A 14698-nucleotide genomic window follows, 5' to 3' on the forward strand; every position below is an offset into this window, starting at 1 on the left:
ATTATGCATTTCCCTTAAATTCTTAACTTCTTTTGTTCTATGTTTTTTTTCATGTTTTTGTCCCTGCAACTGTTAATGTAGTAAAATGTAATTTCTAAACATTTCATTGCAGCAAACTGAAATGTTTTAACTTAAAGCAAAAGTCCTGCAAGTGCTCATTTTAGTTAATAAAGGTTAAAGTGCCATATTTTAATTTTATTTAGTTTTATTTTGAAATGTATTCTCAACATGTTGTTTTCTTTCAGAGCAGTCGACACGACAGATGTTTCCCACTGTTATTTTTATTGTTACAAATTTGTTTTCAATATTACAGCTTAAAAAATATCTCATGGTGTTTCCGTGGACCTGTCATGGACAAGGCTCGGCGTCCACCACGGGTTCACAGCGGTCCACCACGGCCCGGACTTCTCCGATCTGGACTCCGTCGTAGGTCCCGGAGATGGAGGTCCACTGGGTCTCTCCGTTACGGTAGGTGCGGCTGAGGCGAGCCGTGTAGGGGATGTCGGCTTTGATCTTGCGACCCTCCATACGGACTCGGCAGGAATGGTTCGGGGGGACGGTGAGCTGCACGGACACGGAGTGGCTGAGCGACTCCACCACGGTGGTTCCCCTGGAGAACTGCAACGTCTTCTCGCCGCTCAGCTCGATGCCCCCGGAGCCGATGAGGGGGATTTTAGCTGTGATGCTGCCTGTGATGCCCAGCATGGTGGTTCGGCCGATGTTCCACGTCGTCTCCACGTCTGTGGTCTTTGAGATGGTGACTGTCTTCACCACCGCCTGGCACTCGTTGTTGGTGACCCCGGAGATACGCATGGTCTCAGGAGGATACTGGAAGATGGCGACATCATCAATGGCGTACTTGACGTCAGTGATGTGCTGGGTGTAGGCGTCCCTGTTGATGGCCAAGACCTGGTAGCTCTTGTACCAATACTCATCGCCTTCCCAAGGCAGGAAGAAGGCCTCAAACTGAGGAACAACTTTCCCGAGACCGTACTTGTTCTTCCCGACGTAGATGCCGACTCCTGGGCAGGTCCTGACTGAATGCTGCGGCACTGAACCGTAGGAACCTTCCTTCCACTCCAGGAACTCAAAGTTGTCTTTGTTGACCAGGATCTCAAACTCCGGGGCGTAGTACTCACGGTCTCCGTAGGGGTAGCGGCAGTAAGGGCCCAGGCTGGGGTTGTAAAAGCCGGCCTCACACTTGTACTTGCAGACGTAGTCGGTGCGCTCGGTGTAGCCGTTGTAGATGGAAGCAGCTCCGTTGGGCAGAGCGCCGTCCCAGGTCAGCCACTCCAGGTTTACGTTGTCAGCGAACATGAAGGATGAAGGCAGATCCTGCTGCTGCTCCAGGTCAGCAGGAGTCAGAGGACCAGACACCACATCGTTACCAGTGGGTTCAGGCACCAGGTCCTCCAGCTCTGGGTTCAGTAAGGAGACTGTGTAAAAGAATCAGACAGAGAGTTTACATATTAAACCATGTAGTACTTTTCTTCAAATGCCATTAGGTAAAAAAATCTGAAAATTATCTCTTGAAAACTTCAAAACTAAACTATGAACTATATGAACTTTGGACCTTTTCTGAGCTGTGAGCTCTTCTTGACGATGTCCTGCAGACTGGCTGAGGACAAAGCCAGCAGGGCCGACAGCAGCAACACCGACACCTTCATCTGGAGATAAAACACCAAAGGTTTTCAGTTAAAACCCTTTAAACTCAACATGTGAAATATAAATAAATATGTTTGTAAGTAACATTTCGTCCTGATAACAACTGAATGCAAAGATCTCTTCCATTTGGATTCTGATTTTAGACATTAGACTGGATTATTCCATCATTTCCAGACAAACCTATCGTCCAAATACCAGATGGGCCCAAATCTTTTGGGACACTACAGTAAGAACTCTGTCTTTTCAGCATTTTACACTGAAACACAACCTTTATACAACCTTTATCTCTGTTGCAACACAGAACAGTCTGAAATGATACTTATATATCAAAAGTTTTAAAGCATTTATACTGTCAGTATCCACTTGGAATTTACTATACTGTAACTATAAATACTGTAAGCTGCCATAGCTGCATATTTGCACATTTGTACATATATTTAGAATTTTTAGTCTTTATAGGTATTTTTTATCCTTGTTTATTTTTTAGTATTCTCTTAAATAAGCCTTGGACTTCTTTGAATATTGTAAGAACAATATAATATATATTTTTATATTATTGTATAATATAATAATAATCAAAGTAGGAATCAGGTTTCTTATTTTTCTTATATTTATTATTTGTATTTTATTTTATTATATTAATAATTATTTGATTTATTGTTTAAGTTCAATTAAGTTCAAATCAACAGCTTAATTAATTGGTACTGGGTAAATTAGTAAATAGCCTACCATATGCAGCAGAGCACACATTCACATTTAAGTATTGTTAAATAACCAGAGACACTAAAAGAGATGATGTTCTCTGGGAGACAGTTGATAAAGTCAAGTCCTTACGTGACAAGACAAAAGTGGAAATATTAAATCATATTACAATAACACTATATCCAATTAACGATCTTGATCACTATTGATTGTCCTGAGTCTGACTGACTGAAGGTGAAAAGAGACTGAGCAGCACTCACCCTTTACAGTCGCTCCCCCACTGAATCCTCCTGCAGTCACCTCCTGCTTTATATAGACTGCTTTTATGGCTGAATCATAAAACACACTCTGCACTTTCCCTCTGTTTGGGATCTAACTTTGACCAATAAACACAAACTGGTGCAGTGGGTTTGTTAACAGCTGATGAGGACACTCTGAGACCTGTCCATTACGGCGGTTTCTTTGATGACATCTAGCTCTTGTTCCTACAGAGACTGAATGTACTTATTGTAAGTCTATTTGGACAAATGCATCTGCGAAATTATTACAAGTGAATGCAATCAAGTATGTAAGTTTATTAATTACAGTAAAAAGACCCAGTAATTCTCTGTTGACAGAAATCATTGATCTAGATCTGTCAATGTGTCTGCCAAAGACCAATCCAGGTACTACATTTAAAGGACCAGTGTGTAGGATTAAGGTAGAAACTGAATATAATCTCCATAATTGTGTTTTCATTGGTGTTTAATCACCTGGAACTAAGAATTGTGTGTTTTCATGAGAGTGATCAGAATGAGCCCTTCATATCGACACAGGGAGCGGGTTCTCTTCTATGGAGCCACCATGTTGCACTGCCATGTTTCTACAGTATACGCTTGGAAAGGGAAGGGTGAGGGGAGGGGTATTCATTTGGTTTCAATCTGCAATCTCATCACTAGATGACACTAAATCCCTACACAGTGCACCTTTAATGGAAATCCATTAACACATTTTTAAGTGTCTTGTTGATATAGATAAATACATTTTAGGGAACATAATCAAGATCTTCAACATATCACAAACAGCGATGCCCCCACCTGTGTAGGGGAAAGAGAGGAATAGGTGGGTGTTGTCAGCATAGCGGTGGTTTCTGCAGTCAAGAAATCAGTTACAATTCTAATTTTAAATAAAGGATGGATGTCTTTAGCTGTCGCAATAAGTTGGAGTTTGGCTTTTTAGTGTCTTAATATGCACCTGTGGAACTTTACAAATAGCCTATATAAATAAATATATACACATATAAATGCTAAAACGTAAGAAAATTGCAAGTCTTTGGGGCAATTTCAATATTTGGACTACTCTCTTTGGCCCAGGAAATGTTTGGGTGTGCGGCATCTCTGGTCACACCCCAAACAGTGATGTCACACCATGTTCTTCAATTGGCAGCTGATGCAAAACATTTGTTGTAACATCACTGATTAGGGAGTGACCAAGTTTAGTTTAGTTTAGTTTATTTTGGTCATTTTCCAAATTATAAAACTCAAATACCTTGGTAGATAGACAACAAATAAACAAATAAACATTAAGTTAATGCTTTTTTTTTTTTTAGCACTAAAACAAAAGATAAACCAGAAAAAAAAGACAAGTTAAATATGATGCTGTGGACTTGTGGTTGGAAGGTTGTTGGTTTTAATCCTTGCTAAGTCTGCAACTGCTTCTGTTGAACTACTGGGGAATGCAGCAAAAGAGGAAGTCCACACCATAGTTGGTTTATATTACTGATCACTTTAAATTGGAGGTTTCCGGTAGTATTATTAATGTGGAGGTTGAATTGGCATAAAATACAGACTATGAAAGTCTATTAGCATCTTCTTTCATTTACAACAGCCCTGCTGTTGTGTTCACGCTGATCTCTTGACCCATTATGAAATGAGTGCAGATAAATCCAGGATAAGATTCAGGATTATTAACATGCAAAAGAAAACAGACTGATAAGGAGGTGAGTTATCAGTTAGCTCTGTCCTCCAAACTATCATACCATATCAATGAGCTGCAGTGTATCAGGCACTCATAGCAGAACTTGATATTGTCTCTAATGAAGCTCCTCACATAACCCAAAGAAAAGTTAAAGCACGTATGTAAAATTGAGTTTGCCAATTCTTTTTATTGACTCATGCTTTGAACATTAAGCCAATCTTTAAAGGAATTAAAAAAAAGATGGTGGCTCAGTCATCCTGGATTCCCAGCAGCTACAATTTGGACAAGGTTTTTCTGAAGCCTTCAACAGCATCTCACGGTCTTCATGCTCAGTCGCTGTCAAAATGGCGTCACATGATGACCTGCCTGACCCCAACCCAACTCCCCACGTACAGTACATATCGATTTCTTAGCAAAAAATGTATTCTAATTCCTCTTGTCCTTCAACTAACACAAAACTGGTCATTTGTTGTTTGGATTTATAATTTAAATTAATGTATAAACATGCAGAAGAATCTAATATATGCAATATGTAATTTGTATGATTAGAGTTCAATGATTTACACTTGATCTTTCCTGCAGTTGTAGAAGATAATGAGCTGGGGACCATCATGCCTTCTACAATGTGTGGTGAGCATTTAGTGATCTCTCAGCGCCATCTGCTGGATTTATTAGATATTTCAGCTCTGGTCTTATATCACTGAGCTGAGTGAAGTATTTTGGCTTTTCTAAAATGTTATTCAGGACAGGTAGGCTCTTGTTGTATAAACAAACTGTGGAATACATTGTAATTGGCTGAAATAAAACTTATTTAGTGGAGAATCGACTGTTCTGCTGCCTATATATTCTCCAACATTAGCCTGATCAATACATCAACGCATATAATGCAAAATGGGGGTTCAGACCTCAGGGAGGTCCAGACCTCAGGGACTTTAGAGGTGGTTATACTGGGGGCATAGGGAAAGAAATGGGGACACCAAATGTAAACATGACTCTTGTTAGTATACAAGACACTTATTAATCTTTTCAAAATTTCATAGGCTCTAACATATTTCACATATTTTTAAGATATATGTTAGATTGAGGTTTTCATTACAGGGGCCCTGAGAGCTCAATGCACTGCAGCTTAATAAAACAAATACAAATAGAGAAAACACAAACATGTGTCCGCTGGAAACACTTCTGTTGTGTTGTGAGTATTTGCAGCACACGTGTTGTCAAACTGATGGAAGATGTTTTATGAATTTGTTTGTGTTTTGCTGTAGTGTGTTGAGCTCTCAGGGCACCGTACTTTATCAATAGTAGATGATAAGACAGGAAACAAGAGGAGTGAGTGCCAGTGACGACAGGCAACATCGTCATCAACTTTCATTAATTTTCTCGGGATACATTGAGGGGTGACCCTCATTTTCAATGAGGCAGAGCTTACATAAGCAGAAAGAAAACAAACCAAACAACAAGAAATACAAAAATCAATTCCTAATAAAAACATTTGCATTAAAAAAAAAGAAAACTGTTCCAATGTTATCAGGGAATCGATATTTAAAGTGTGTTGTAGGTTATTCCATGAGTGTGGAGCACCAAAGTGGAATCCAACCAGAAGGGCAACACTGTGGGCTGAAATTAGGGTCAAACAGATAAATGACAAAAACTTTTTTCAGTGTCTTTGTTTAACCTCACCGCAGTTTTTATCCACACAGTAAAAATCTTTTTACATATGTACACACTTGAATTTCTCATGCAGATTTGTTTTACAGGTTTACAAAGGTTGATTTAAAACTACAAACATTGGAATTATTTGTAAACATCACTTTATATTTTATTTTGATCCTATACGGTTTAAAAAAGAAATTGCACTACTCACATAAGACTGCAAACTGATCGTGGCTGTTGTAACTCATGTATTAGTCGTAAGTATAGCCTTTGTTTTGATTGCTGACAGGTGTCAAAATTGGTAAGAGGAAATTATCTCATGTTGCAATTTGCAAGTAACAAAACTGGCAGGACAGGCCCAAGGCATTCCCAACCTTTTTGGCATAAACATCTTTAAAACATAGCAATATCTTCTTGGAACTACTTGTCACAGGCTCACCAGTTGCAATCAATCATAATTAAACTTCTATTTTTCTATTTTGTCAATTTCTTAGAGGCCACAATAGGCAAAATCATCCAGTAATTCATTAGGCAAATGACAAAGATTAGACAAAAGTTCCTTTGTGGAGATCCTGACACCTGCATTTCAGTGGCAAGGCTTGGCGAATGGTACACTTTGACAGCGATCCACTACAGCACTGACTTCTCCAATCTGTATACCGTGGAACATTCCAGTGACGACGGTCTTGACGATCCGTCCGCTGTGGTAGGTGCGCGTAAGTTGAGCTGTAAACGGGACGTCTGCCTTGTACTTATGTCCCACCAGTCGGACTCTGCAGTGGTGGTTGGACGGAACATCGACCTCCACAGAAACCGAGTGTGAGATTTCTTCTGACTTGGAATGCCCATTTGAGAACTCTAGTGTTATCTCAGGACCAAACTCAATTTTTCTATCTGTGACAGAGGGGATGGCAGTCTTTATGGTGTTTTTGGCACCTGCAGAGATGGAAAAACTGATTTCCCAGCTGTGCTCCACCAAGCTTGTTTTTGAGAGCGTAGCTACTTTTACAACATCGCTACATGCATTGTTGGTGATGGAAGAGATTCGTATGGTCACTGGAGGAAAATAGAAGATATTACTGCTTTCAATTTTATACTTGATGTCAGAGATGTACTCACTGGCCACACCCCTGTTCATGGTCAGGACCTCATACCTCCTTCTGTACCAATATGATTTACCTCTCCAGGGAAGGAAGAAGGCCCTTTGCTCAGGAACTACCTTCCCAAGACCATACTTGTTCCTCCCTACATATACGCCTGACCCTGAGCAGGTCCCAACAGAATTCGCGGTCACTGAACCAAAGGAACTACTCTTCCACTCAAGAAACTCAAAGTTATCCTTATTCACCAGAATCTGAAATGAAGCGGAAATGTACTCCTTTTTTCCGTAGGGATAATAGCAGTAATGACCCAAATTGGGGCTGTATAAACCAGCTTCACACTTGAATTTGCAAACATAGTCATAGCGACGAGAACGACGATTATATATTGAAACGGCTCCATTGGGAAGAAAGCCACGCCAGGTCACCCATTCCAGGTTAGTGCCTTCAAAGTTTGTGGGCGGCGCCTGACTGCGCCTGATCGCAAGCTCCACGGGCGGATTGAGAAGGGGTTCATCTGATGGCATGGAGTCGTTATCACTGATTTCAAGAATCCTTTCTCCCAGCTCTGGGTCCAGGAATGGGACTGTATGAAAGAGAAAGACAAGACAACAGAAAGTGAAACTACAGTTACTACAAGAAAAATTTGTTTTGTGATTTGGTGTAATCAAAAATAAAAAAAACAAGAATCTGCGGCTTTGCTAGCAGCTCTGAGGTTGTACTTTAGGACAGTGACACTTTAAAGCTAAATGCTAACATCAGCATTTAACACATACTCACAATGACAGTTCTCACATGTTGATTTTTAGCAAGTGTAATGTTTAGGTACCATGTTTACCATTTTAGTTTAGCATGTTAGCATGCTAACATTTACTAAATGCAAAGTACAATTGATGTTGACATTTCATTAATTTTGCGGGTATTTAATGAAGTAGGTGACTGATGATATTGTATTAATGTATATTATTGTAAAGTGGTACCAATAAACATATAAAAAATATTGGCTGAAGATAAATGAACAAGAGAAATTAATGACCAATAATTACCATCAGTCAGCTCTGTGATGTTCACAATGTCAAGTAGACTGGCCGAGGACAGAGCCAGCAGGGCCACCAGCAACAACAATGACTTCATCTGGAGATGAAATGAAACAAAATAAAAGTTAGTTATCCCTAATTTATAATAAACGATTAAACCAGTACTGGTGAGTAATTTAGTGGCTTAACTGACATGTTGACCATGATGCAAAAGACCCGTGACTCAGTGTGGTGATAAAATAGCAGGAAAAAGGGAAGAGCAAATTTGAAAAAGAGTGTAATTTTACATGCATTAGTTTTTTATGCTCCTGGAAAGTAACAGTAGATAAAATAAATTGACACTTTAACAGTGATCCTAGTTCAAAAATATATTCTACAGATTCAAGTATTAGTACTATAAATTACTACTGTGCAGACACATCTAAGCTCCTTTGTAACGGTGTCAGTTTACATGTGTAACCTCATCATCTAAAAATGTGGTAACATTAAGAAAAAGAAGAATCTGATATCAGAGTAAAATCTTAGAGATTACCATTTTTCTACTGTTAACTGTGTTTTTTTTTTATTTGATGAGTTAACCGTTTCTTACGCTTCTTCAATTCAGATTGGATTTCTCTGATAAACTCAAATTCAATACATTTTCAAATCCTCTATTGAGAAAAATGTTTAACCCACAGAAGCATCAATAATGTGACAGTACTGGTTCACACTTTGATACATTCATTAAACCAGATTTAATACTTAATAAATTAAATAAACTTAGGAAAAAAATGCAGGGAAAAGTACTCACCATCTCAGTAAGCTTCAATTGGTCCAGCTCCAGTTGACTCCAAATATATAAGTCTGCAAATGGTTTCACTTTGTGCCTGACCTTTACCACTAATCACTAACTGGTCCAATGAGAGTCCCTAACACCTGTCCATCAAGGACATTTTTATTTTACCCTTCTTTCTTATCTGTTTGTGTGTCTGCCAACAGGATATCTAAGATAACACACAGATATGGCTTGGCTGTTACAAAGTGGACGGAAATGGGAAAATGAATGAAAATAAAAGAATAAAATAAACATTTTATTAGTCTCAGCTTTTAGCAACCTGGATTCTGAAAAGTCACATAAATAATGAACATGGTTTCCTTTCTCTTCCTGTCATGTAATGTGCTGTACATGTTACAGGCAACTTAATCAGACTTTGAGCATATTTGAATGATGAACACTCAGTATGTACTGTACTGCTGACTCACCTGACATTTAACTCAACTTTAAAACCAAGACACAGAATGAAAAAACAGAGGAAATCAATGATTTCAAGTTCTTAAGAATAATCTTAGATCCACAACTCAAATTTGATAAACATATAAAGAAGATCTCAAACACAGTAAAGACCAACACTAATTGCTTCAAATTAGTTAGACAGTACATACTCGCTCAAATTTACTCCAGATATAAATTCCTTTACAACAAAAGATAAATGCTTCTAAAAGCAGTCAGAGCTGTACTCATATAGATAATTGTATCTTTTGTTAATTGTCTTTTTAAGACGGCACATCTCTATATGTTTAGTTAATTGTAGGATAAATTGTGTTGGTTTTTATGTTGTTTTTGCTATTGACCATTTTAATTTTATTACACATGTAAAAGCCCGACTAAGGACAGGAGTCGAGAATTAGCAACAGCTATAAACTTTTTGTGAAGCACATTAGTTTCATACCCTGGATTGTCCCTAAAATAATCAAATAAATACATAAGCCAAACAAATGTCCTGAGGACGTTAATCAGACTTCACTTCAGTTCATTCGGGGGCTTATGACTGGGAGGTTACTGGTTTGAATCAACATAATCCAGCTCCAGAAATATTTGTGCAAGGGGAAAATGACAAATAAATCCTCCCAAAACATGCAGCATGATGAAATCATTCATAGTAACTACATACAGTGAATACAGTATATGGTGAAATCCACATACATGACAGGAAAACGTTGCCATTTGATTTTTAAGACCTTCACAGAAGGGATGAAAACATGATCATAAATGATCAAATCTAAATGTAAGCAAGCCTCTACTTCCTTTAAAAAGGAAAGCGGGCCTTTAAAGTTAAAGGGGATGAAACAAAGGCTGGTGGTAAAATGGTTTACTGATTAAAGACAAAGATTTATTCAATCAGTAATCAGTTTTTATCCTGGCCTCCTCAATAACTGGGTTATTGTCCTTTCAAAATAAACTCACATGTCACTTGATAATCAAACAAAATATGTTTTTGTATCCTCCACCCTTCCCTGATGGTCACAACAGTCTGTACAAAAACACAGCCAGCATGTTAAAGATCAGGGAGTATTAACCTTATCAAAGAGAAACTACGAGATACGACTTCTTACTGTCATAAAAGTGTGAACCTTCTGAGTGTATCAATCAATCAATCAATCAATCAATCAATCAATCAATCAATCAATCAGATGTTATTTGTATACAATCAGGAAATGACAAAACGCTAAAGATGTTGTGATAATAATAAAATAATACACGAACACACAAACATGTATTGAAATGAGTAAAACCAGAAATAAAAAGATAGGGTATTAAAAACCAAATAAAAATGAGACAAAATAATAAAGATGAAATAAAAATAGAATAAAAGTAAAACAGCCTAAAACGCGTACATAAATAGAAAAATAAATTAAGAAAATAAATGAGCCAACATTATTCTGCTGGCTAATGAAACCCTGTCAAGTTTGGGTACTTTTCCCCAGGCCTGCAGCCACCCTGTGTTTATATTGTAATCTAACCTGTTTTATTTATTCCTCTCCTGCCTCTGAGACAATCAACATTATCAAACACATTATAAAGGTGGTTAAAAATCATTATTTGCCCATGGAGGGAACCTTGAGTGCAGAGGAAGGCTTGTTGTTCTCAGTGTAACAGGATGCAAGACTGTATGAAACTTCTACATATAATTGCTCATGGTCAATATAAGGCTAAGAGGTGTTTTTAATATTTACCCGACCTCATCAATATGGGAAAAACATCAGAAACACTAACTCTGAGCATGATGCAGTACAATCCAACAGCACCATACACTGCAGCCTCCGAAACGACCGTCAATGTTGAATCTCTATAAAACTGCTTGAATAGAAATTGAACATTACAACCGTCATGAAATGAGGATTTATTGCACAGCGATTGTAAAAAGGTGAAAACACCTGTGTAGGTGGACCATGCACATGTTTAGGCTTTACAGGAAGCAATATATTATGTTCAGTTTGTGAACTATATACTGTATTCACAAAGCATTTTATCTTACCACAAAGAGTACTCCTAAGTCATGCTAAAAGTTTTTAACTAAAAGTTTCTTCTGAGTCCTATTCACAAACCTGCTGAGACCAACTTTTACTTAGTAAAAGCAACAACTCCTGAGCTAAGAGTGCGACTCGGTTGCTATGGCTCAATTTTCATGGTTGAGCTCCCTTGGAAGAACCACAGCGATTGGTTGATGAAAGACTGTCTGTGCCAGTGAAAACGCAGGATTAACATCCCGCAGTAATAATAAAAAAAACCACTGAGAAATAAACGAATACAAATTTAATAATAACAGATTAGGTGCTGTTTACAAAAGTAATGCATTCTCCAAAATGCATCGGTATGATCAGGTTTGTGTCGACCCGGGAGAATTTAATTTTTACTGTAAATACTGTAGCTGTACCTGTTGTAATGCAGCTGTGGGTTGAGGTGTATGAAAGGATTTCCCCTGTCCCCCACCAGGTGACATCCAGCTGGAAGTTGATCCTTTCAGACAGCTGATCAGGTCACTCTCCATTCAGATCCATGACTCATGTGATCATGGATCCTGGACTCTGTACAACAACGTGTACAACTGTGTAGGTAGCATCAATACAACCTGTGTGTTGATGGTGGGATCTTGTTTTCCTGTTTACAAACACCTCCTCGTCTTGTGGTGGTGCAATCATTTTTACATGCCTTCCATCTCTGGCACCAATCACACCGATCAAACCGACCATGAAGCTGATTCATTTCTCTGTAGCTGTTGAACATCTAGCAGAAATCGTATGAATTGTCCTATGATGCGGGGTCACAGCGCATTTATTGTTTGGTGAATAGATCGGCTTTTCTCTGTTGCTAAGTAGCACAGCGTCGCCAAACACTTAATTTCCGCACTAAATCGGGTTGTTTCGGTTGGTAGGAGATGTTATTGAACCTTCACAAACTCCACAACGATCATTATTCCCTCGTGATTGAGTCTCGTGAATGAGAACGTTCATGGTTAGAGTGTGTTTTTACAATTCAGATGGAAATAAAATTGACCAAACCATATTAGTATCTCTAATATCTCCATTATTTCTGCATTATATCGACTGACCTTAACATAGATACACCAAACGAAACCAAAAGTCAGGCTCAAACAGACACCCACAGCCTGATATGACTCACCTGTTGATAATGGAGCTGAATTGGCTTCAAAACGAAAATGATCTGCCTTCCAAAGGTGGTCCAAAGGTATTTATTCTTTTTACTTCCTGATTCCTTTAATGTTTTATACGTTTTTCGTAAGTTATAGTCACATGGAACAGAGGCTGGAATTGTTTACTGATTAAAGATTTATTAGAGACAGCAGAGTCAGCAATCAGTTTGGTTTTATCTTGGTCTCCTCAGTAGCTGAATTGTGTTCAACGAAACTTAATGAAGTTTTGCTTGCAACTGCCTCTAAAGCCACAATATCCAGTCAGAGACTGGAGTAGAAACTTGAATTTCTCATGTAGATTTATTTTGAAAGGTTTACAAAGGTTGATTTACAAAAACAAACATTGGAATTATGTGTGAATCAAAAAAAAAAAATATTTGGACCCTAATTTGAACCCATATGTATGGGGTGGAGTCATACGCATGACTTACCATTTATTGCCTGTTGTTGGGGACAATAGAATGATGAAAACACATAATGGTAATTGTATTAAATAAAAATGAGCAGCTTTTCTTTTGACTATGAAATATTTTTGATGCACTCTAAGGACCTTAGAACATAAAAGATTTATCCATCATCCATTTAAACCTAATTTCTGCAAGAAAAACAAGACTTTGTGAATATAACTTAACAAATTATATCAACAGAAATAAACATGTTTACAGCCTGGCACAAAAGTCTCTAATAGCTAAATTTAGTTAAGTACAGGGTGAATTTTTTTTTTTTTTTTATGACTTATTTTGTACTTTTATCTGAGAACATTTTTACACTGTGATTTTACTCCTAATGTAGTGAAAATGTCATTTCAGAAACAGTAGTTAATGACCGTTGACGTGCTGACGTGCTGACGTCAGTGTAGCGTCTCATCTCGTCTCTGGAGCTTTATTGCTGCTCTGTCTCAACACAGTTAATGTTGCTCTTTTCTTCATCACAGTGACTATAACTACCTGCTGTACATTTAAACTTACACTACTTCTGCTCTAGCAATAAGAGCTTTCTGCTCCTCTTAATGACTTTCACTTATTGAGCTGTTGTTTACATGCTGTTTGGGTCAGCTAGCTAATTTAGCTTAGCAGTTAGCGCTAGCTTCTCTCTCTCTCTCTCGCTCTGTGTGTCTCGAACCGACAGGTGACCTTGTTCATCAGAGTCTGCTGTTGTTGTAACTTCACTGTAGAGGATTGTGATGTTTATTTCATCTGCAGTGATGTCTGCTGTCTTACCTTCGACACACGGCTCCGCTTGCTAACAGGAGCCGCTTAGCTCCGACACCGTCCCTGTACACAGCAGCCTTCCTTGTGATAGGCCGATACTCGTGACGTATAAACTAACGTCACGGTGCTGTGGGCGGGACACCGCGATACATTCTTGTTGAGTTTACAAAGCCAAATCACCCAGAACCGGAAATGGAAAGGGGCAGACAGCTAGTGAGAAGTGCCGGTCGGCAAGTAACGGTACGCTAATGAGTACCATAAAGAAGTACCGGTCCAAGTCTGTTCCCCTACCGAGGTCCGTGTCCCCCTTAGCCCCGCCCCCAGCCCCGCCCTTGGCCCCGCCCCCTTACAAACGGTGCGTACCGGCCCACTTCAAGCACTGTGACGTTTACGTTTTATTATTTATCTCTCTGTGTTGGGTTTGTGTTCTCTCTGGGGTTATTTTGACTCTTGTTGTCACTTTTTAATCATTAAAAGCAGTTTTTCAGTCTCTCGGCTGCCATGTCTGTTTGCAGTTGTTTTGCTTTTCTTCGTAGTACTTTCTTTCTCCCTGTGGTTTTGTCACTTTGTGATTTGTTTAGTTGTCACTTTGCATTGCTTTGTGGTCATTCCACTTCTGCTCTTTCAGGCTCTTTGCAGCTGCTTCGTGTCTCTTTCTGGTTGTAAGTGTCTCTTTCAGAGACATTTTGCAGCTGAAGCCCGGGGGCCCCATGACCCTTTGGGCCTCTGGGCTTGTGCTTGTTTCTCTCTATAATCCATCCTTGCTAATGAAGGTAAGAGCAAACTAATTTATTTAGTCAGTTGCCTACAGTTTGATCCTCTTTTAAAAAGTATAGATATAAAACTAAAGTTCAGACCATAAACATCACAGCACCTAGATGAGAAAGGAATCAGGACTGGAA

At 38.7% G+C, this 14698-nt stretch overlaps 2 protein-coding genes across 2 annotated transcripts; both read right to left on the reverse strand.

Annotated features, from left to right (window-relative positions):
* Positions 1-155: 155 nt before the first annotated feature.
* LOC130169083 (natterin-3-like) lies at positions 156-13041 on the reverse strand. The gene is made up of 3 exons (XM_056375502.1): positions 13017-13041; positions 1574-1667; positions 156-1436 (listed from the first exon to the last, which is right to left on the reverse strand). The coding sequence occupies exons 1-3, from the start codon at positions 13017-13019 to the stop codon at positions 349-351; spliced, it is 1185 nt and encodes a 394-aa protein (XP_056231477.1). The 5' UTR covers positions 13020-13041; the 3' UTR covers positions 156-348.
* LOC130169084 (natterin-3-like) lies at positions 6165-7675 on the reverse strand. Its single transcript, XM_056375503.1, has one exon. It carries the CDS (start codon positions 7601-7603, stop codon positions 6563-6565), a length of 1041 nt encoding a protein of 346 aa, XP_056231478.1. The 5' UTR covers positions 7604-7675; the 3' UTR covers positions 6165-6562.
* Positions 13042-14698: the final 1657 nt, after the last annotated feature.

This window comes from Seriola aureovittata, chromosome 5, assembly GCF_021018895.1.
Source record: "Seriola aureovittata isolate HTS-2021-v1 ecotype China chromosome 5, ASM2101889v1, whole genome shotgun sequence".
NCBI lineage: Eukaryota > Metazoa > Chordata > Actinopteri > Carangiformes > Carangidae > Seriola > Seriola aureovittata.

What these genes read in the sequence shown, in the direction of transcription:
- LOC130169084 (XM_056375503.1), bottom strand. Translation starts at nt 7,603, where the DNA reads ATGCCATCAGATGAACCCCTTCTCAATCCGCCCGTGGAGCTTGCGATC.
- LOC130169083 (XM_056375502.1), bottom strand. An exon ending in GAGCTCACAGCTCAGAAAAG is followed by an intron (nt 1,437 to 1,573) that starts GTCCAAAGTTCA and finishes TCTTTTACACAG; the next exon opens with TCTCCTTACTGAACCCAGAG.